This window comes from Dermochelys coriacea, chromosome 1 (genome assembly GCF_009764565.3).
Source record: "Dermochelys coriacea isolate rDerCor1 chromosome 1, rDerCor1.pri.v4, whole genome shotgun sequence".
Classification (NCBI taxonomy): Eukaryota; Metazoa; Chordata; order Testudines; family Dermochelyidae; genus Dermochelys; species Dermochelys coriacea.
In genome coordinates this window covers 263,563,623-263,587,133 of record NC_050068.2, presented here as the reverse complement: position 1 = coordinate 263,587,133, position 23,511 = coordinate 263,563,623, and the positions used below count along the sequence as shown (strand labels likewise).

The window sequence follows — 23,511 nt, the reverse complement described above, 5'->3', positions numbered from 1 at the left end:
ATTGGTAGATGCACAGGTGAACGAGCCTCTGATAGTGTGGCTGATGTGATTAGTTCCTATGATGGTGTCCCCTGAATAGATATGTGGACAGAGTTGGCAATGGGCTTTGTTGCAAGGATAGGTTCCTGGGTTAGTGGTTCTGTTGTGTGGTTTGTGGTTGCTGGGGAGTATTTGCTTCAGGTTGGGGGGCTGTCTGTAAGCAAGGACTGGCCTGTCTCCCAAGATCTGTGAGAGTGATGGGTCGTCCTTCAGGATAGGTTGTAGATCCTTGATGATGCATTGGAGAGGTTTTAGTTGGGGGCTGAAGGTGATGGCTAGTGGCGTTCTGTTGTTTTCTTTGTTGGGCCTGTCCTGTAGTAGGTGACTTCTGGGTACTCTTCTGGCTCTGTCAATCTGTTTCTTCACTTCAGCAGGTGGGTATCGTAGTTGTAAGAATGCTTGATAGAGATCTTGTAGGTGTTTGTCTCTGTCTGAGGGGTTGCAGCAAATGCGGTTATATCATAGAGCTTGGCTGTAGACAATGGATCATGTGGTGTGATCTGGATGAAAGCTAGAGGCATGTAGGTAGGAATAGCGGTCAGTAGGTTTCCGATATAGGGTGGTGTTTATATGACCATCGCTTATTAGCACCATAGTGTCCAGGAAGTGGATCTCTTGTGTGGACTGGTCCAGGCTAAGGTTGATGGTGGGATGGAAATTGTTGAAATCCTGGTGGAATTCCTCAAGGGCTTCTTTTCCATGGGTCCAGATAATGATGATGTCATCAATGTAGCGCAAGTAGAGTAGGGGCATTAGGGGACAAGAGCTGAGGAAGCGTTGTTCTAAGTCAGCCATAAAAATGTTGGCATACTGTGGGGCCATGCGGGTACCCATCGCAGTGCTGCTGATTTGAAGGTATACATTGTCCCCAAATGTGGAATAGTTATGGGTGAGGGCAAAGTCACAAAGTTCAGCCACCAGGTTAGCCGTGACATTATCGGGAATACTGTTCCTGATGGCTTGTAGTCCATCTTATGCACCGCTACAGACTAGGGACCGAATGGCTCGGCAGCAGTTCTGCGGAAAAGGACCTAGGGGTGACAGTGGACGAGAAGCTGGATATGAGTCAGCAGTGTGCCCTTGTTGCCAAGAAGGCCAATGGCATTTTGGGTTGTATAAGTAGGGGCATAGCGAGCAGATCGAGGGACGTGATCGTTCCCCTCTATTCGACACTGGTGAGGCCTCATCTGGAGTACTGTGTCCAGTTTTGGGCCCCACACTACAGGAAGGATGTGGATAAATTGGAAAGAGTACAACGAAGGGCAACAAAAATGATTAGGGGTCTAGAGCACATGACTTATGAGGAGAGGCTGAGGGAGCTGGGATTGTTTAGTCTGCAGAAGAGAAGAATGAGGGGGGATTTGATAGCTGCTTTCAACTACCTGAAAGGGGGTTTCAAAGAGGATGGCTCTAGACTGTTCTCAATGGTAGCAGATGACAGAACGAGGAGTAATGGTCTCAAGTTGCAATGGGGGAGGTTTAGATTGGATATTAGGAAAAACTTTTTCACTAAGAGGGTGGTGAAACACTGGAATGCGTTACCTAGGGAGGTGGTAGAATCTCCTTCCTTAGAGGTTTTTAAGGTCAGGCTTGACAAAGCCCTGGCTGGGATGATTTAACTGGGACTTGGTCCTGCTTTGAGCAGGGGGTTGGACTAGATGACCTTCTGGGGTCCCTTCCAACCCTGATATTCTATGATTCTATGATTCTATGATCTTTGTGTGGAATGTTGGTGTAGAGGGCTTCTACATCCATAGTGGCTAGGATGGTGTTTTCAGGAAGATCATGGATGGATTGTAGTTTCCTCAGGAAGTCAGTGGTGTCTCGAAGATAGCTGGGAGTGCTGGTAACGTAGGGCCTGAGGAGGGAGTCTACATAGCCAGACAATCCTGCTGTCTGGGTGCCAATGCCTGAGATAATGGGGCGTCCAGGATTTCCAGGTTTATGGATCTTGGGTAGCAGAATACCCCAGGTCGCGGTTCCAGGGGTGTGTCTGTGTGGATTTGTTGTTGTGCTTTTTCAGGGAGTTTCTTGAGCAAATGGTGTAGTTTCTTTTGATAACCCTCAGTGGGATCAGAGGGTAATGGCTTGTAGAAAGTGGTGTTGGAGAGCTGCCTAGTAGCCTCTTGTTCATATTCCGACCTATTCATGATGACGACAGCACCTCCTTTGTCAGCCTTTTTGTTTATGATGTCAGAGTTGCTTCTGAGGCTGTGGATGGCATTGAGACCTGAGAGTGGCTATCCTTCAACAAAAAAAACTTCAAAAACAGACTCCAGTGAGAGACTGCTGAATTGGAATTAATTTGCAAACTGGATACAATTAACTTAGGCTTGAATAGAGACTGGGAGTGGATGAGTCACTACGCAAAGTAAAACTATTTCCCCATGATATTTCCCCCCCTCCCCCCCACTGTTCCTCAGATGTTCTTGTTAACTGCTGGAAATGGCTCACCTTGCTTGTCACCATGAAAGGTTTTCCTCCTCCCCCCCCCGCCCCCGCTGGTGATGGCTCATCTTAAGTGATCACTCTCCTTACAGTGTGTATGATAAAACCCATTGTTTAATGTTCTGTGTGTGTGTGTGTGTGTGTGTGTGTGTGTGTGTGTGTATATAAATCTCCCCACTGTATTTTCCACCGAAGGTATCCGATGAAGTGATCTGTAGCTCACGAAAGCTTATGCTCAAATAAATGTTAGTCTCTAAGGTGCCACAAGTACTCCTTTTCTTTTTTGCAAATACAGACTAACACGGCTGCTACTCTGAAACCTGTCATAAGGACAATACCCCAATTCAGGGGCGAGAAACAGTGCCCTGAACCCACCCCAAGAAGAGAGAGCACGAGACCTATCAAAGTAGTGCCTGCAATTTGCCACAGCAGCAGAATGGGGCTCACTCCGTACCGTCCTGAACCATTACGCTCTCGTACAAGTTTATTCACCCAACACAGCTTTCAACACAGCAGTCCTCCAGTCATCGATACCATAGAGGTCCTTGCACCCTCCTCCTTCTCAATGAATATTGCTCGTCAGTCACCTACCATGAAATAAACATAGTGTAAACACTTGAAGAGGAATACACTCAAAGAAGAAAGATGAGTTACTTACCTGGTACAGTAAGTGGCGTTCTTTGAGATGTGGTCCCTATCTGTATTCTACTCCTTCCTCTCTGTTTCAGATCTTTATTTGTGATTTGTGGTAGAGAAGAAATTGGAGAGGTGGTCGGTCTACCCCTTATGCCCTCAGTTTGGAGTATGTGGAGAAGGGTACGGGCATGGATCAATGGACACTGCTTGCAAAAATGTTCTAGTTTCAGGTGCATGGGTCCATGTGCATGCACAATGAAATACAAATAAGGGCCACACATCTCACTCTAGTTACTGTACAATTTCTCTTTCCACAGATGGGAGCATATTGCAGTTGTGTTGGAGGAAAACTGTGTATGGAAGAAATGTGTTAGGCATGTTCCTTCCACTGAATTTCTTGAATTCCAGTTTTAAAATGTCAGCATCTATAGTGACAGAAATACGGTCAGGGAAAAGATTTACACAAAACCCTACCACAGTGCCTTTTACACCATTGTTGAGGATTTTATAAAAACTGCTTTGGTAGGATTATACATATTTATCATACCATAGAGAAATGGATTTGTTCAGCAACTGGCAGAGGGTCCATCTATATCTATTAAAACTCAAGATGAGGAATTCTTTTTTCTAACTCTGCATCTACAAAAATACTTAAATGTCATGGTACTGATGATCAGATGGTTATTTGATTGCCAGAATGACAACATCAGTCTTTGTATGTGACAAGATGCTGAATGTGTGCTGTGCATAAAAACATTGGCAGCCTCCCAGGTACTGGTAATATGTTTGCATATTTTTCTAGGTCGTCCAGAGGTTGTTAGAGGAGAAACTCAATGCCCTGCAGTGTGCTGTATTTGACAAGACTTTGGCAGATCTGAAAACACGAGTAGAGAAAATAGAATGTAGCAAGAGGCATAAAACTGTGCTTACTGAACTACAGGTATTTGTGATTTACATGGCACAGTATGGCGTTGTTTTAAAAGTAGCTTCTCGCTAGCAATAGACCCCATCTGGCTGCTACTAATGGAAGTCAATTGATTCCTTAAACAAAAAAACAACAATCCATTATTTTTGCTGTCGGAGAAGGTAGAATACTCCTGGAAGCAAGTCACTGGTCAGATGGTAGGATCAAACAATTCACTATGAAGAAAATAAACCCGTCCTTTTGATAATGATTTAGCCATTAGTAAATCACTTTTCTACTCTGCTCTGCCACTTTTTCAGACATTCTTCAAATAAACGACCTTCATGGAAATGTCTCATTTGTGGTCACTTAGAGTAGAAATGAACCTATTTTAAAAAAAGGGGCGGGGGGGAAGAGAATGAAGGCTGCTGTTGGAAGAATATTTAAATGAAGAAACACCAATAGACACTAGTTCATGTCTAGTTCCCAGGCAGACTGAAGAATTCTACTGTGATAGGGATATGAATGCTTCCTGTATTAAACAAAGGTGTGGTGTTGCTGTGCTCATTTATTTTTTTTGAGCTGCCCCAGTCTTCTTGCAGAAAGTGTGGAATTTTCCAAACCTGAGGCTACTGAATACATGTTCATTAGAGTTCTTGACATGAGCCTTGTACAGACTGATCGATCTATGGTACCTAGGGCATTTTCAGTATACCCATCATCACAGTATTGAGGCACCAACCTATGTAATATAGCTGTCAAATAAATGGAAAATGCATGTGACCTGTGAATTTTTTTGATGTTACCATACTTACATTTTAAGCTCATAAGGGCAAGGACAATCTCTTTGTGTGTTTGTAAAAAGCCTAGCACAATAGGAATCTAATCCATTATATATGTCATACAGATTGCAGGCTTTCTTGTCACCTTGTAAAAGTAGGTAAAAGGTGGGGAGTTTGAGTGAGCCAAGTTTTTTAGATCAGAGTTTCCCAAATCATTGTCTGGGAAGCTCACTGTCTATGGAGAGCCAGCAAGTCTCATGGGGATGGCTCCTTGCTTCCAGTTCTTCATACAGCTGTTTCATTGCAAAGAAGAGCCTGGGTGTCTCTAAAAGAAACTGGAAATGAGGAGGAGGCAGTCCAGCTGCCTATACAAAGGTCTACTGCTTTGTAGGAGGAGAGGAGCATTACTGGTGTCACCAGAAGTAGCCAGCTATGGAAGCTACCATCTGGAAAGGATCAGGATCTATCAATGAATGAAGAAAAGCAAAGGGAATGGACTCTAGGCAGTATGTCCAGAGTAGGAATAAGAGATGTCTGGAAAGTATTCCAGAAGATAAAAGAATCTGGCATCTGGACAGTATATGCAGGGGGGAAAAAGGATCAGATGCCAAAGAAACTCAGGTAGAGGATAAGTGAGAGAGGGCAGAATAGATAGGAAAGGGAGCTGAAGTGAAGAGCAGAAAGAGAAAGTATGATTAATTTTTTCCCAAATGATAATCCATGAGAAATTAAAATAGTTATAAATATTTTCTTAATGTTACTTTTCCATGCAAGTAGTTGCTGCAGGGATATTGCCTGATCACCATTGGGAAGGGAGGGTGGTATGTGTAATTTCTAGAGGGAAGATGGTCCAGACTATCTCTTTAAAAAGTTTGAGACTCCCTCCCTCTCTTGAACTCGCATTCTCTCTCACACACACTTGCTTCCCTTGCTGTAGAGTATTAGTTGCAGGTTGTACCATGTTTCATGGGAAAGACTATTTTGTCTAAAATTGCATTTAACTTATCTAATGTGTATCTTTAATTGGTCTAATTTTTGTGTATGTCCCATTCCTGTTCCTTCCCCTCTTCTCCTCCCACCCCCAGGCTAAAATTGCTAGATTGACAAAACGTTTTGGAGCAGCCAAAGAGGACCTGAAGAAAAAACAGGAAGTAAGGACTAAAATTGTAGATTCTTTTGTTAGTTTTTGCTCAAAACTAGTCTGAGTAATAACCTGTGGAAATACACGTTTCAGTATGAAAAGAAAGCAGTAGAAATACAGTTAAACAGTTTCCCCTGTTATGGAGAAAATTTCTACCCTCTGCTAATTGCAGAAAGTGCAAGAGGGTGTTGCCTTAGTTAGTTTGGTCTGATGCTGGGTAAGAGAAAAATAATTTCAGAAGAGTTGGTTAGCAGGGTGGTAATGTTAGAAACTACAATAAGCCTAGTGTTTCCATCTTTTCATTAAAGTTCAAGGACTTTATTCCGATTTTCATTAAAGCCTCTTTACACACTCTGGCAGCATAAAGGTGTATTGAAATGGGTGTAAGAGCTGGTCTACAGGGTGTGGCAATGTGCACTAGAGGGCTTTAAATTTTAAAGAGTTTAGCATGCACAAAGGAACTTTTAGTATCCACCAGCAGTATCTATGTAGGACAGTTAGGCGCTACATAGTGGTGTGCTTTAAAATTCACAACCCTCTAGTGTGCATTGCCACACTGCATAGACAAGTCCTAAGTGTAATTTAGAGCAGTGTAAAGGGACCTTGTTGTAAGTGAGAATCCAGTTTCAAGTTCATACATAAAAATTAAGAAATTAGATGCAGTTCTCTCAGATCGTAGGACAGGCTCGCCTTCAGAGGCTCTGGATCCAGCCTTCCTCTTTCACCTTGGAAGAGAGTTTGAAGGACTCTGGAGGGAGCCATGCCCACCTTCCTCCGCAAGACAGATAGATGGCCATGATACAGGGCTTTGGTGGGGAAAGAAAGTGAGTAGATCCAGATGAATATCTCCTTTCTCGTCACATTTTGGGGGAAAATTTAAAGAAATTAGGAGTAAACAGGGAAGAACTACTTTCTTGAGTCCAGAAAATGTATTTGTAATAAGTTACCAAGGAAAAAGATGGAAACAAAAAGTCCAAATGAGTTCAAGAGACCTTGATTTCCCCCTACTGAACAGTTGGAATCTGGGATTAAGATATGCCAAATAAGAGGGGACAGTATGCTTCATTGAATGAGCTCTTAGAGCTCCTAAAACATCTCAAGTTTTTATGTCCTGAGTCTATGGCAGTAGAAAGTGCATGTTGGACAAAAATGAAAAAATACAGAGTTTAATATAAAGCAGTAGATTTCAAGTTGATTTATTTTTTTGTAGAATCCACCAAACCCACCTCTGTCTCCAGGGAAAACAGTGAGTGATACAGGCAGCATCAGCAACCTAACCTATAGGTGAGGATTAAGAATGCAGCTGTGTGTCATTTTCAAGTTTGCTGGAGTAGAAATTTATAATTTGAATACTGTGTTGTGCTTAGAACAAGCCCAACAAGAGATCTTGCTGCATATAATTCAGTGAATATCCTGAGTTTGTGCTAGTTTAATATTCTTGCATTTTACCCATTTATAATGCCCTCTCATTTCCTTCTTTGCTGTTCAGCTGTGAACGCATGCCCATTCTTTTTATGTTACAAAAATCATATATTTACTACAGGAAATGTGAACTTAGTTAAGGTAGTGCCAAATATTGAGTAGCTAGTAGTAATACATTTTTAAAAAGGAGTTAAAATTACCTTTTAAAAAAAAGTTACAGGTATTTTTATCAGGAAAGGTAGATTGTGTACAAGTGCATTAAAAGTAATGAATGAAGTTGGCAGTACTGTGGTAGAGATGACACCATGGATTAATTAACAGGAAAAAAGTATTTAGTAATAGGTGGATATTGAAAATGACATAAGTACAAATAGTTTAGATTTTTTTTTAAACTACTGCTTTCTCTAAACTCCTGTACTGTTTGTTGGTACACCTCAGAAGCACGCACTGGGAGATGCTAACATAAACCTTTATTCCATAGAAATGCCAGCACAGTGAGACAGATGCTGGAGTCCAAGAGAAACATAGGAGAGAGCACATCAACACCTTTTCAACCCCCCATAAATGCAGGTAAGAAGCTTCGCCTGGTCTTCAGAAACGCACTTTACAATTTTGTTGAAACAAAAACTGCATTCCTGAAAATTGTGAACATCAAGTCTTTTCTACAGAATCATTTTCTACTAACAAGCGTTGGCCAATTAACGACATACTTACTATATAGACAGTTGCCTAACTTTGGCCCTGATCCAGCAGTTTTTGCATGTAGTCAGATGTCAGCCCTTTTGACCTCAGGGGGACTGTATGTGTCTACAGGGGTCTGCCTGTGCATAGCAAGTTATAGAACTAGTGCCTTGGTCTCTTATAATTGTGCCTTTGTAATTTCTCAATAACAGGTTGTAGTATTGTTGCCATAAACTGAATTTTTACAATTCTTACTGCATTTTATCTTTGCAGTGTTTTAACTGATGGATAAAACTTGCCTACTAACACTTTCTTGAAAATATGAGTTCAAGATTATAACACTTCCCTGCATCAATCATGTATGTGTGTAATTTTGACACTAAAAAATGCCATCTATTTATTTCTTCAGGGTAGGGGTTATATCTTCCTATATATTTGTACAGCACCTAACACAATGGGGATCATATACTGATTGGAGCTTTGGACATGATTGTAATATAAAATATAAAAATTTTTTAAAAGTTGCATACTGTCTGGCTCCCCTGGTGAAATTATTAATCTAATATTGTGTTTTCCCATTTTTATGCTGTTGTATTGATGTGAAATTACTCACTTGGTACATAAACTTAAAAATATTTTTGTTCTTTCTGTAGTGTCTACTCCAAGTCTTGCTGCTCCTCAGACAGTGGTCAGTGGACATCCCAAACCTCAGACTCCTGTGACCTCCAGCTCCTTGACAACATCAGTTCTCCCTACAGCCAACACAGCTACTGTAGTTGGCACCACACAGATGCCCAGTAGCAACACTCAGCCCATGTCTGTCTCACTACAGTCTTTGCCAGTAATTTTACATGTTCCGGTTGCAGTATCCTCCCAGCCTCAGCTCCTGCAAGGCCACACAGGGACTTTGGTCACCAACCAGCAGTCAGGCAATGTTGAATTTATATCAGTACAAAGCCCTTCTACTGTTGGTAGCCTTGCCAAAACTCCAGTGTCTCTGGCATCTGCTAACCCAGCTAAACCAAATAACAGCCCTTCCGTGCCCAGCCCTGGTATTCAGAGGAACTCTCCGGCCAGTGCTGGGTCAATAGGGACAACACTGGCAGTACAAGCTGTTTCTACAGCACATCCTGTTGCCCAAGCCACAAGGACTACTTTGACCACAGTGGCTACTTCAGGACTATATAATCCTACCAGCAATCGGGGTCCCATACAGATGAAGATCCCACTCTCTGCATTCAGCAGTCCAGCTCCCACCGAACCAAGCACTGTCACAGCACCTCGAGTTGGTAAGCTATGCTTGAAAGTTAATTTTGGGAGTGGAAGAGAGAATAGATGTGCAAGGGGAACATGAAGCTTTTAAACAGTCTAGAAGTGGAGTTTATTCATATAGGAATTTTATTTGCTAAGAATGGTTTACTGAGACAACTCCTCTAGACTAAAACCTATCAAAACTGCTTAGACCAAAAAAGTGTCTGATTTTTAGGTTTCTGTTGGACATTTCTGAATTTCTTCTAACAATAAATGACACAAGCACTTTTGCCTGCTAAAGTTTTCTTTGTTTAGAATTGGGTTTAAACCACTTGATGCCAGAAACTCCCAGTCTACTATTAGTTATGTATTTATTTTTAATGCAGCCTTCCAAAATCCTATGAAGTGAGCTGTAGCTCACGAAAGCTTGTGCGCAAATAAATTTGTTAGTCTCTAAGGTGCCACAAGTACTCCTTTTCTTTTTGCGAATACAGACTAACACGGCTGCTACTCTGAAACCCACATTACTGCAGGGATTCTCAAACTTTTTTTTCTGGGCCTTCCATTTGAAAATATTTCAGGCTGTGATTGCTATCCCCCAAAAGTGATAGCAAATTACAGTTCACACTCGTAGGAGCATACTTCTGGTATTGCCATCCTTACTTCTGCATCGCTGCTGGCGGCAGCGCTGCCTTCAGATCTGGGTGGCCAGAGAGCAGCGGCTGCTGCACTTTCCACCCACTCCTGCTTCCCCACCCCTTGGCAATATTTTTTTGTGATCTTGTGACCTCATACAATAGCCTTGCAATCCCCTTTTGGGTTGGGATCCCCAGTTTAAGAAATACTGCTTTACAGAGTAAAGGCACATGACAAGGAAAGTAAATACTATACCGGTGGCATTACAATATTGTGGCACACATTTCACAATACAGCAGAATAAACATAAAAAACCAAATAAGCAAAGTGAACAAATGAATGCTAAACTAGTGTCAAAGCAAAATGTATCAATTTTGTTAAAGCAGAGCCTTCAAGCGCAATGAATGTTTAAAAATGATACCACAGTAAGCAATTGAAGTGCTTTCCTACCATCTTCAGCCATTTGGTAATGCTGCTGCTGCTGCTTCTCTGCTTTTCTAGATTCAGTTGCCATATGTCAGGTGGAGTAGTCTTGAGTATTTTTGGGACTAGTCCTCAGTGTTTCAGGCTGAATGGGTATCCCAGTAACAGAGAAGCAGTACTGCATATTCATAGATTCTAAGGCCAGAAGGGGACTACTGTGATCATTTATGAACCCTCCTGTATAACACAGGCCATACAACTTCCCCAGAATAATTCCCGTTTGAACTAGAACGTGTCATTTAGCAAAGCATCCTATCTTAATTTAAAAATTGCCAGTGATGAAGAATCTACCAAAACCCTTGGTGATTTGTTCCAATAGTTAACTGCCCTCCCTGTTAAAAATGTATGCCATATTTCCAGTCTGAATTTGTCTAGTTTCAGCTTCCAGCCATTGATTGGATCTTGTTATACCTTTGTCTGCTTGACTGAAAAGCTCATTATCAAATATGTGCTCCCCATATAGGTACTTGATATATCCATCTATTTAATAGCTAAAGCCAACTATAAAAAAATTATACCATTTCATGGTAAGGTAAATGCAAGCAGAGCTTGGCACCAGAACTGGTTTTATTTCACTTTTTTGTCTGAAATTACACATTCAAACTGCTTTACTCATCAAGCTGACACTTGTTTATACCATATTCAACTTTTAGATCAGAACCCGTAACTAACTGTAGTCTTGCTTAGCTTAGCACTTCGGAGTAGGAGTTTTCCCACTCTAACAAGCAAGGACCACTGGGACTTTGCATTGTGTGTCAGGAATATATTCCCCAACCCCTTTAACATGTATAAAATGAAGCCTCCAGGATCTCACTCAGTGTCTGTTCAGAGAGCAATCCTTTCAAACTAAATGTTTCTGTGCATAGTCATTGTATCTGTGTTCCGACTCTGTTTGCACTAAAAAATGTGAATACATATCTTTGTTTTTTACTTTGTCTGTCGGTATAAATACAGAATAAAGAAGGATTTGGGGGATTTTTGTCGTGGAGATTGCTAATGAGGTGTTCCAAATATACATTTAGAATACTAAGAGACCTCTGAGAAAGAAAATGTGTAGCATTATTATTGGACTGGAAAGTACTTATGATTTTATATCTGCTATCCCATCTACATTTTGTAAAGCACTTCTAGAGCTACACCTGACAAATGCTGTTACAGGGTAGAGCATAATTACTATGGATTAGTTTAAGTGTCAGTAATTCAGTGTTGCTGGGTATAAAGCTTTTAATTTTGAATCATTAACATTTCCACCAAGTGTATTTTTTATCATTGTATGTGTGACACTGATTAGATATTGCAAATGAATAATTTCTTGACCCCCTCAGAGAGCCAGACAAACAGACCACCAACTGATGCCTCAACAAATAAGAGACCAACTGAGAGCACAGCACAGGTAGGTTGTGGTTTATACTTGTAACATTCTGAAGTTATAATCCACAGGAGCATAGTTCTTCACCTGTCTCTCCTATCCTGCAACCAAACAACTTAAATTCCTTGTTTGTTTCTTTTCTGGTTTTCCTTTCTAGCGTTCAATTCTTGCTCGCTTTGTTTTGTTCGTTTGTTTGTTTGTTTTTTTTCTTCTGACCCACAGTGTTACTGGAAATATGAACTCTTGATAATATTTGCAAAGATTCCCAGTATAATTAGTACCAACAACTTCATGTAAAAGATGAGTTAATTCCTTTCTTTCAAAGAACACTAAAAACGTGTTTGATACAAAAGAACACAACCCAGGTTTGTCTACAGCTTCTGAACTTTATTTGAAAGCCGCAAACCTGTGAAATTACTGCAAACTTCTCCTTGCCTCACTATGCCAAAGGACTGTCAGATGGGAATATATGAATTGGGTATCTAATATTTCAGTTCTGTGTACCACACCACAAAGTCCCTCTTGTAGAAATACCCACTAGACGATAAAGAAGAATCTGCCGTTCTCCCAACTCCTCATGTCTTGGGACCTCTTTTGAACTTGCATTGAAGTGAAATGGTAAAATTAAATCATTTAAAAATTACTTGTAGTCGGTTTTCTGCTATTGTATTTTAAAATTAAATCCCCTCCCACTAAGAATGGTATTAATGAGAAGTAATTCTACTGAAGTCAGTGGAGTTTAACTAGTATATAAACTGTGAGAGGAAAATGAGGACAATAACTTTTATTGTGTGACTTGCCCCTGTTTAATGGTATTTCAAGATAATGTTCAATCTGTAAGGCAGGAGAAAAACCTTCTGGGCTGGTGTTTTTCCCCCCAAACATAATAGCAGTAGTGATTTGGCATAGCTGACAAATATTTTAGAATGACCAATCACTGCCATCTGTAAATGATGTATTGACACTGAGTTTCTAAAAATGGTAGCTTGGTACTTAATTTTTCTTAGATACCTGTGGATTATAGCTACAAAAATGTGATTCATACTTGATAGCAATATATATATTTAATCTCTGAAATACAGAAAAAATTGACAGATTTATGGATTCAAATCTCAGTTGTTAATGTCATCTTAAGATATATATTTAAGAATATTTGATGTTTGGCAAAATCTGAAAGCCGGCAAAGATTTTGCAGAAACAACCCCTGTTGGTGGTGATAGTGGTCCATCTAAGTGGTGGGTGTGTAGCACAAAAGGAAAAGGCGTTACGCTTTCCGGTTTTCAGCTTTTTGTTACAGTATATGTTTCTAGGGCTGCTTTCAGTGAAATGAATTTAAAGCATGTGTAATGCCATGGTTACTAATCTAAAAATTTTAAAAAATTTGGCTAGAGAGGTATGATCTTAAGACATGCCATGTCATTTTAAAAAAATCCAGTTAATGCCACCTGCTTTTTGTTATGAAAAATCCAAAATATTATGTATTACTCCGCACTTCACAGCTCTCAGAACAAAAAGTAGTTCGCAGTGTGCCGTATACCTGTGGCATATTTGATGGTACAACTTTGATCAATTGTTTCGAAAACCAGTTGAAACAGGAAGAGACTTCATCAGACAGTAAAGAGCCAGTAGAAGCAACACAGACGAGTTTTAACTTCCCTGAGGATGTCCTGTTTGGCTTGGAGGAGGAGGAAGAGGATGCTAAGAGCATCAAAAACACCCACAAGCAGACTGGCTGGGCTGCTAATCTACTAAAGCAGTGGCTGGCTAAAAATGGCAAGGATCCTAGCTTTGAATTGGTGCCAGTAACTGAACTCAATGATATTTTAAGAGAGTTTTATTACACAATAAGGAACCATGATGGAAATACCTACAGTGTGGCAAGTTATAAGTCCATGCGTGCTGGTTTGAACCGGCATCTCAAAATGCTACCCTATAATCGTCAGATTTGCCTAATGAAGGACAAAGAGTTTGCCAGTGCTAACATGGTGTTTGTGAGTGTGTTGAAGATGCTGCGCATGCAGGGGAAGGATGAAACTCACCACCACCCTCCCATAGCAACTGAGGACTTACGTAAGATTAAGCTGTCTGGGGTGCTGGGGTTACATAGTCCTCTGGCACTGGTCAACAAGGTGTGGTTTGATTTGCAATTGCATTTTTCCAAACGAGGGAGGGAAATCTTAAGAGACTTGGCTCCAGATGCCTTTGTTGTTGAGAAGGACAAGAATGGGCGACGTTATGCTATGTTTAGATATCCTGGCAAAGGGAGAAATGCAGAAGACCCCCATAAAATGGGTAAAATGTACGATATGCCAGGAGACCCAAACTGTCCTGTTTTTTCCTTGGAGCTTTATTTGTCTAAGTTGCCACCTGAACCCCCTGCGTTTTACTTGCATCCGTTAAAACTAACGGCAGAGCAGATGCGAGAGCAGCCTGTCTGGTACAAACGGGAACCTATGGGAGTGAACTATTTGGGTACAATGATGCCCAGGATAAGTGTGGCAGCCAGGCTGTCCCAACGATATACCAATCACTCTCTCAGAACTACTACCATCCAATTACTATGTGAAGCAGGATTGGGGCCCAGAGAGATCATGGCAGTGACAGGCCATCGCTCTGAGTCTGCTATTAGACATTACTGGGGAGCTGCAGAAATTCGCTACAGGGCCTGGTCGGATATAATGGAGAGTAACACTCCCAATTATCTCTGTAACACTATTCCAAATGAAGTGGTAAAAGAACCAGTATCTGATGCTTCCACTTCTTCCATAAAACATGTCATTTTAGAACAAAGCGAAATGCCGTTACTTCCTAAGAAATCTATTACACCTGCCAGCAACCATGTGACACCCAGCACTAATGTGACTTTAATCCCTGGGGGACACATGGCTCTGCATTCTAAAAGTCACATGATGTTGAAACACAGCTCTTCCAAGGTGCTTCTTCCCAAGGACATAACCAGTGTGACTACCAGTGCTCTTCAAGGATGCTGTAGTGAACCTCTGTTTATAAATCGGGTGGTAAAACAAGAACCAATGACTTGACGCATCTATAAAAGGAATCAATTGAGATTCATTGCTAAGGTAGAAAAAGGAAACGTTCTCCTGTTGATTGAATTTATTTTGCACTTGGGGCATTAAGGAAATTTCTTACTGCTTAGTTCAGCAAGAAGTATCCTGCCTGTTCCCCCGGAAGTGAGCTGTGAACAGAAACTTTGAAAGAGTGAGGCTTGGAGTCTGCATGACCTTTTACAGCAGCTGGGACTATAGTTGGTCAAGCAGAGCCTTTAAATAATGCTATCTTCAATAAGTGTTGCTTTATATCTTACACTTATGGAGAGTGTGTGTTTATTGTTATACCATCTTGTGCCTGCTGGCTATGATGTAGCCTTTTACAAAGAGGAGAATACTGATAATTAAGAGGAATAGGCACAAATACACTACAGGTATTTATACATGCACTATCCCACAACCAATTTGATCACCTTCTCTCTTTCTGTCCAAATTGACTTCATCCTTATTAGGACAAGAACTGGGATTGTGCTGGTTTTAGCAGACTTCTAAATTGATTGTCATATACTTGTACTGATCTGGAGAGTTTTGGATTTATTTCTTATTTTGCACTTTTACAAGTCTCCTCCTTCCCCTTTCATGCTTCTAGGTAAGGGAAAAGTTCTTAAATATTCTGGTCCCCAAAGTCACTTCATGATAACTGATATCAAAATGCATAGCCTGCTACTGGTACATGGAACATGGGAACAAATATTATAGCAACTGCAAAGGAAATAGAATGGCCCCATGAAAGGCAAATAGAGACAGCTGACATGCTGTTTGTTTGCATGTGTGCGCGTGTCTTAAATATTTGTATCTCTCTCCTGTACTGGATTTCCATCACATTTCACATTATTCCTGGCCAAGAAGGATGTCTCCTGCACTTGGCAGGAGTCATGAACATTTGAGTCTGTTTTCTCACCTTTCCAGAACTGAATGTACCATTTGGTCGGCATATGCAAATTAAGATAAAATTGTTAACATGCATATATCAGTGCAGTGTAATCTTCCATCAGATTCCTTCACCAAGAGGAAGTGTGTCAGGAAGTCTTGTTCTCTCCCAACCCATCTTAGAAATTACTTACTTCGCCCTATGGACTTAGTATATTGTCACTGCCTGATTGCAGCAAGTTGATCCTATCATCACATTGCACAAAAAAGGGGTTTCTTACAGGCTACAAATTTAGCACCTGTCAGTGAATGTGTTAGAAATAAGTTCTAAATGCTGCTTCAGCAGCGAAGAACAGTAGGAATTGAAAGGAGTAGGAGGAGTTAATTTTAAATGAGCCATCCTAGAGAATTTAGCTCAATGACTGTAGAACCTCTTGTTGCTCTTTTCCATGAATTTTCTTAAAAGGACATTGGCAAAGTAAAGATCGTATTTGAATTTTTTTTAACCTATTATAACATGTAATACTTAAGATTATGATAAATGAAAGCTAAGAGAAAATATTTTTCATGATACTGGTTGGGCCACAGGTTGAGAACCACTGCATTAGTGACTCCTGTAGAAACACAGTAGACCCTGTATTATCATTTTACTGTAGGATGAAGCAAATCAAGCTGGAGTGTGAAGGAGAACAACTGTTTCTAATATCTAGAAAATTGAGGGACAACCTAAACTCTTCATAATATAGGGGAACCATGCAATAGCCTACTCCAAGGCATAGGAATGCTAAAGAATTTGAGTAAATTAAGATCCTAAATTAGGGATTAATTAAAAAAAAATCATGGTTCTGCTGGACTAGCAAGTTGAATTGCTTCTTCTAAAAAGCTCTTTGTCCAAGTTTACACACAATGAAAATATATGCATAGCGCTTTCCAGACTACCCTTTATATAGAAAAAGAAAAGAAACTTTCTCATCCTTATAATCTCAGGTAGTTCTGTGCTGTGACTTATCTATAGTTAGAGAACAACTGTTTACTTTCAACTTGAACAATATCCAACAGAAACAGTGCTATTGATGGAAAAAAAAATCTTCCTCTTTGTCCCCTTTGCTGCTTACTGTGGTCATACTTACCCACATGCCCTGTTCTGGTCTTACTGCATTTTGTGTGACTTACTGTAAAGGCATACTGCAAGGCTAATGGTTTCAGTCTTTTGGACGAGGCTAGTTGGTGATTATATATATGAAAATATATAATATAAATTTTAATTGGACTTCTATTGCAACCACTTCTATGTGGAAGATTTTTTAGTAGCTTTTAATTGGCCAGTTTCTGAAACTCAGTTTGGGATTTTTTATCATTAACTATGTGTGCCATATTGTCAGCATTAATTTGACTCCTGCTAGTTTGAAACTGTTGATTGCAGTATGACTAGATTTTTCTTTTCCTGTGTGGGGAAAAATTTCAGAAGTGGAAAAAGCTGTTTCTGGTTGGAACAGGAGTATGTGCCTTGTTTGAAAGTGGGTTATTGCTAAAAAATTGGTATAAATTTTAATTTATTTCAAACCTTTCTTAGCTGAAACAGCCCTCTATGCCATTAGAAATTAAATGGATACCACCAAAGTTCTGTTTTTCTTTCAATAAAGCTGAGGTAGGGGAGCAGGATGATGGCTCATGTTATGTAATAGGATATATAGAGCATTTTAATTCTGTTGAAAGTTCAGATATGACCATGGTCAGGAATAAGCAAAATTATTTATTATATGAGAGCTAATTTGGTTTCAGTCCTGTTCTTTGTGATAGCTTCTGTGATGTGGACACATATATCAACATTTATGCTAATTGGCCTCCTTATTAGCAGTGTCAGCAGAGAGATGAACAAAAAAGGACAGGAAAACTGAACTTACCTATTCTCCCTCTATATAGTCCGCAAAAGAGAAAACAGAAGGGAGATAAGTTTTCAAGTACATACAAGGTGGTTACAAGGAGGAGGGAGAAAAATTGTTTTTCTTAACTTCTGAGGCTAGGACAAGAAGCAATGAGCTTAAATTGCAGCAAGGGAGGTTTAGGTTAGACATTAGGAAAAACTTTCTAACTGTCAGGGCGGTTAAACACTGGGATAAATTGCCTCGGGAGGCTGTGGAATCGCCATAGTTGGAGATTCTTAAGAGAAGGTTAGACAAACACCTGTCCGGAATGGTCTAGATCAGCATTTCTCAAATGTGGCCTCATGTGGCTACCAGGGTTTTTTCTTGCGGCCACAGCCACCTGGGTGGTGATTGGGAGGGCAAAGCAGTGGCTCCTACCCCGGGGTCACCCCCTGTCTCCTTCTGGAGCCACAGACACTGTAGGAGCAGGCAATCAATATTAGTTCCGCACCTTCCTGAGGGCGGTGGGGCTTGGGGCTTCAGCCATGGGGTGGTGGGCACCAGGCTCTGTCCCCCAGCCACACGGCTTCAGGCTCTGGCCCCGGGCTCACTCCTCCATGTCAGCACTGGCCCCAGATGCCTCCAGGCCCCACCCGTGCAGTAGGACCCATGGCTCCAGCCACAGACACACCCCCATCACCCTGACACCTGCTACCTCCTCCATGTTCCCATCCAGTCCCCCATCGCCCTGGCCCTCCTACCTCCTTGCTCACCTCACCATCAGGTTTTAATTTGTCCTCCAGCTTGCCAAGGATGAGTAAGTCTGCTGTGCAAAGTGATATTAACAAATATACAAATATCACTTTTCACAATAGCAGACTTACTAGCTAGCAAGTCTTTAAAAAAAAAAATCAACCAAAAAAAGCAAAACATGCAAAGCACCTTATTTGTGTTTCTAGTCTCTTTAGGCTCAGTAAAGAATAGGGACAACTGTACATTATTTTTATTATTGAGTCTGCAAAAAACCATATATAAATAAATTACAATGATTTGCAATTGTATATGTGCATATTTATATGTTTTTCCTAAAGTTAATTAAGTATTTTAGGAAAAATTGTCATAGCAGCCACCAGCAAGAGTTGGTGGCCGCCCTCTGAGGTAACCCAAAAAATTGTTTTGAGAACCCTTGGAGATAATAATTAGTCCTGCTATGAGTGCAGGGGACTGAACTAGATAACCTCTCAAGGTCCTTCCAGTCCTGTGATTCTATATGGTCTCTCTCTTCCTTAGTCATGGGCAAGGTACATTTGAGGGCAGCGTTTATGTGCAACTTGTACTACCCCTACCTGTAATTTACCTGTTATAAAAACAGAATTTCAGTCTCCAGACCTGTCAATCTGGCACTCTTATTAGCAATTAAAATTAATTGAAAACCATCTAAATATAACAAATGCATTTTAAAAGAATTTGCTACTACTCCTGTAGTTTCTGTAATTGGACTTACTCCTGAGAAGCTGAAAAGTGTCATACTAGTTGCGAAATGTGTAGCCCTTACATGCTATATGGAGCTCAGTTTTTGGAAGGGTGTCTGCCATTTTTAGGAACTAGCTTCCATTTCTCAAGGCAGAGTTGATTGTCATCAGGAGCTCCCAAAGCAGTGTGGGAAATGACTGTGTCTTCTTTCTGATACACCCAGAAACTTCAGTTTTAAATCCCCTTTTCATGCTAAAACCTTGGTGCCAGGAATCATGGAGGCCTTTGTCACCTTTGCAAATAGTGTTGGGAAATTTCTGCTGCCAGCCTGAAGGGAGAGCCATAAATTCCAGTTGTGCTTATAAAGTCAACCAAACTCCTCAGAACATGCTGAGATTTTTTTTTATGCTTTTCACTGCTATGGAAGGAATTAATTCCCACCTAAGCTACAGTATGTGAGATCTAGAAAATCAATTTTCCTCATTGCATGGACTTTCTCTGTTACACACACCATCACCCCAGGAACCTTAATTGTCCAAAATGTCAGAGAGACAGGGTTGAAATCATCTTAGTGTTACTCTGTTTTTAATCTGTCATGTCTGTTTTACTCTGAAAGGTTGCACGCTGGTAATTAGTTCAACATAGACAGATCTACCATTAAGCAGGAATTGATCCATGGACTTTCAGTTTGCAGCTAACATGGTTCTCCTTTTTCTATCCTCCCACGCTACCTCCCCAAAAGAAAGCATAGGGAGAGGAGAGGAAAGCTTATTGCACTTATATTTTATAGTCTCCTTTTAAATTATCTTAAACTTTCTCTTGTTCTTACTATCCAGTCACTGCCCCTTTCATCATGATCCTCCCAGTGCCTCAGGATCTGGAAGTATAATTTTGAAAACATGGCAGGCACTTAATATAAACCTTAATATATAAATGGTTCTATGGAAACAGATGCTATTTAAAATATATTTCAAATCTTTGTTATAATTTTTGAAGTATTTTTATTCTAATTTAGATACCTGATTTATACATGATATGCAATATATACTATGTATAAACACAGGGCTATGACATAAAGAGAGAATATACTGCCTTTTAGTATATTGATGAAAGACATATGTCAGATTATAAATGAACATTGGAGGTATTAAAAATGGTTGGGTTGAAATCTTTACCTGTTCAGTGATGGGTACAAACTGTTGTTAAATCCTTGTGTCAGTTAAAGAGTGGCTTCTCCTCCCTTCCCCTAATCAGGGGTGCACTTTATTCTTTCACAGAACAAATAAAATCCTTTTGAATTCATGCCTTATCTGTGCATTTTATCTTTTCAGCTAACATGGTTAGTGACCCATTTCCCATTGTTTCCAACACTCCCTGACTTGTTTGGTTATTAATAGAGCTTCATTGAGGGCACTTTGTTTACGATTCTAAATTCACTTGGTAAGATGTTGATAAATAAAATACACTTACAACTTTCTTCTCCCCTCCCCTGCAATATGTGATAAACTTAATGAATGCAGTGTCTGTTGGGAAACAGTGTGATCAGAGTGGACATGTCAGCTTTAAAGATTTATAAGCAGCTATTAATATACATTTTATATTTTTGAAACATTACTGATTAAAATGTTTCCTTGGTGTTTCATGTTTTTTTCACTGAAAATAAACGTGTATATATTATGTATGTAAAACAAGACACTGTTTTTTATGTCTCTGACATTGAAGGTATATTTGTGCTTCTAAGGTTCAGTTATTTCTAATTTGTAAGGTGGAACCTTTACTTGAGACTAATTCTAAATCCAAGACTTGAGTTTTGTCTACACTACCACTTTTGTTAGTAAAATTTTGGCAGTGAGGGATGTGAAAAAAATACTCTGTTGACTGATATAAATTTCACCAGCAAAAGTGCACCAGCATTCGATGCATCCAATGAAGTGAGCTGTAGCTCACGAAAGCTTATGCTCAAATAAATTTGTTAGTCTCTAAGGTGCCGCAAGTACTCCTTTTCTCTTGACAACAAAGACTAACACGGCTGCTACTCTGAAATCTGTTGTCAAGAGAGGTTCTCCTGCCAACGTAGCTCTCTCTTGGTGGCAAAGAGCAGCTACCCAGGAGACCTTACAGCGGCACAGCTGTAGCAGTACAGCTGTACTACTGTAAGGTCCATAGTATAGACATAGCCTTAGATTTTAGGGCAGTACAGAAACTTACTAATGTGGATTGACATCCTATCGCTATTTGAGCGCTGCCCAATTCTACAACATGCAGTGCTTCTGGATGAAGCAATGCTCCTCCAAAACCTCCCAACTTTTAAAATGATGCATCTTTTCCTTGAGACCCTGACTGTGCTAAGAAAACTCTCTCCAGTCACTAACAGCCATCTTCTACAACAAGCAAAATTCACAGTGTTTATAGAACTGGATTGGGACTAGAAAATTGAGCCAAGTGTTAAAATATCCAGATCAACTGCTTTGTGCCATTACATTAGCCACAGATAGCTTAATACAGCTCATTGTATCTACTGCTTTAAACCTTGATTTTTTAAAAAAAATGTATATTTTCTCACCAATTGTAGTATTGGGATCTTCCCTAGTTCATGCTAGCCTGTCTGTGATGCTTACTATTTTTGGGTGGGCAGTGGGTTTTGAGGAAACGAAGTAAATGTATCACCTTACAAAAACAATGAAGAGTAGAGATGTTTGTGTGTGCGTGCACACGCATGTGTTTGTTATATACCCTTTTAGTTACATGACTTAAAAATGCAAAGCCACAGCAACAGAGTGAGAAATGTATGAAGTGCTATCTCAGTTGCTTATTCCTTAAGAAATTGCTTAGAATTAGAATCGGCTGTGCTAAGGATCCTAATTTTATCCACTAATAATTTTTATATTTATGGGAGAATAGATGAGGCTTAATTAAAAATCCCTATGGAAATAGAGCCAATTTACATTATTTGAAGAAATAAAGAAATGAAAGGGTATATGATAAATAGGGGTATATTAAAACTGGTTACTCTGCTGATCCCTTTTTTTGTTAAGACTTGCTTTGTTGTTGTTTTGAAGAAAGTAATGAGCAGTTCTGAATGGGGGTAAGGGGAACACTATGGTCCCATCCCAAAGACACTACAGAAAATGTCTGTTGGCAGTACTTGCACTTTGTGTGCGCACCCACACAATGTTAAAATGAATATTTCAGCCATGTGAAACTCTGCTTGTTTGGAGTAAAAGGCGAGTAAACTTAGCTTTTTCGTTATTGTCATTTTCATCATTTTGGTAAGAGAGGGCAAATAGATATAGTGCCTGGGTTGGTAAATTTTCATGACAGTTTTGCAAGGCTGGAATATTGATTACACTTTGTAGGAAGGAAAGAGCAATTATGAAGTAATCTGTGGGGATAAAATATGTTGAAAAATGCTGAACTTGTTACTTTCCAACCAATTCTTAGTGTGTGGTCAAAATTTGTAGTTTCATACCCAGATGAAAAAAGAGACAGTGCCAGGCCCCAAAACACCCTAGATAAGCAGAGTACTCCCAGTTTTAACTCCCCCCTCAAAATTTTAAGTGTGATTTTGCTATTATATAACGCCTTGGTGCGTCTTGTATGATTGTAATGTGATGCTGCACAGTTTTGTCTGTTTTAGAGCACTCCAAATTTTTTTTCTGTTTTGTTACTGTAGAAACTGTCCTCATATTAATAAAAAATGGTCTGTATTCTGTGGACCTGCCACAGATAACCTTCAGAATCTGTATCTTTATTAGGCTGGAATGAATTTTCAGTTTTGCATTTTGAATTTTTTTTTAAGTTTTCTTTTCTTTTTTTAATTAAATGTTTCTTTATGTAAAGCAGGTGGCATTACATAAATAACCATGCTTTGTTATTTCTACGTGATCAGCTGAACCATGGCGTTATATAATACCAAAACAACTTTTACAATTATATATAGTGTCTGATTTATAAATAAAATAGTGGAAAACACCTGTTAATTTTCTCCAAAATGTTTTCCATGCAATAAAAATCAGTTTTACAGTGATAAAGAAAGATCTACACATATATTTCTGTGTTTAGCTGCAGTACCCAAAAGGTTCCTTTCCCAGAGTTCCATTCATTAGTGTACTAATAATTGGTGTATATTGCCTGATATGGCAGCCACTACCTCTCCTTAAGACGATTCTCAGAATTGTAGCTGTCTTGATCAGACCATTAGCCTCCTTAACATTTTTTGGTCTTAAATTTCTCCCATCTCATTCCTTGTATTTTAAGATTTCTCATAGAAATGGAATTCCTGCTTGTTAAATTGTAAACTGGTATCAGCCTTGTATATGGCAGAGGTAGTCTGAAAGGCTTTCTAGTGCCAAGTTCACATGTTGTATCTTTCTCTGCAGTGTGCTTTACAGGCAGCATGAAAAACAAAATGTTTCAAGTCTGTGAAAAGTTTTAGCTGTGGAA

The 23,511-nt window shown here is 39.8% G+C and overlaps 1 protein-coding gene across 11 annotated transcripts in view; it reads left to right on the top strand.

The window, feature by feature from the left end:
• Positions 1-23,511, top strand: part of LOC119849942 (activating transcription factor 7 interacting protein) — a 181,503-nt gene that overhangs the window by 106,205 nt on the left and 51,787 nt on the right. For 10 of the 11 annotated variants that reach the window (XM_038387376.2, XM_043502638.1, XM_043502632.1 and 7 more), the window contains 6 exons: positions 3,926-4,063; positions 5,895-5,960; positions 7,161-7,234; positions 7,854-7,942; positions 8,707-9,342; positions 11,749-11,816. In XM_038387376.2, the coding sequence (XP_038243304.1) occupies positions 3,926-4,063; positions 5,895-5,960; positions 7,161-7,234; positions 7,854-7,942; positions 8,707-9,342; positions 11,749-11,816 (1,071 nt within the window). The remainder of the gene's footprint in view (positions 1-3,925; positions 4,064-5,894; positions 5,961-7,160; positions 7,235-7,853; positions 7,943-8,706; positions 9,343-11,748; positions 11,817-23,511) is intronic. The other variant, XM_043502610.1, reaches the window with a different exon arrangement.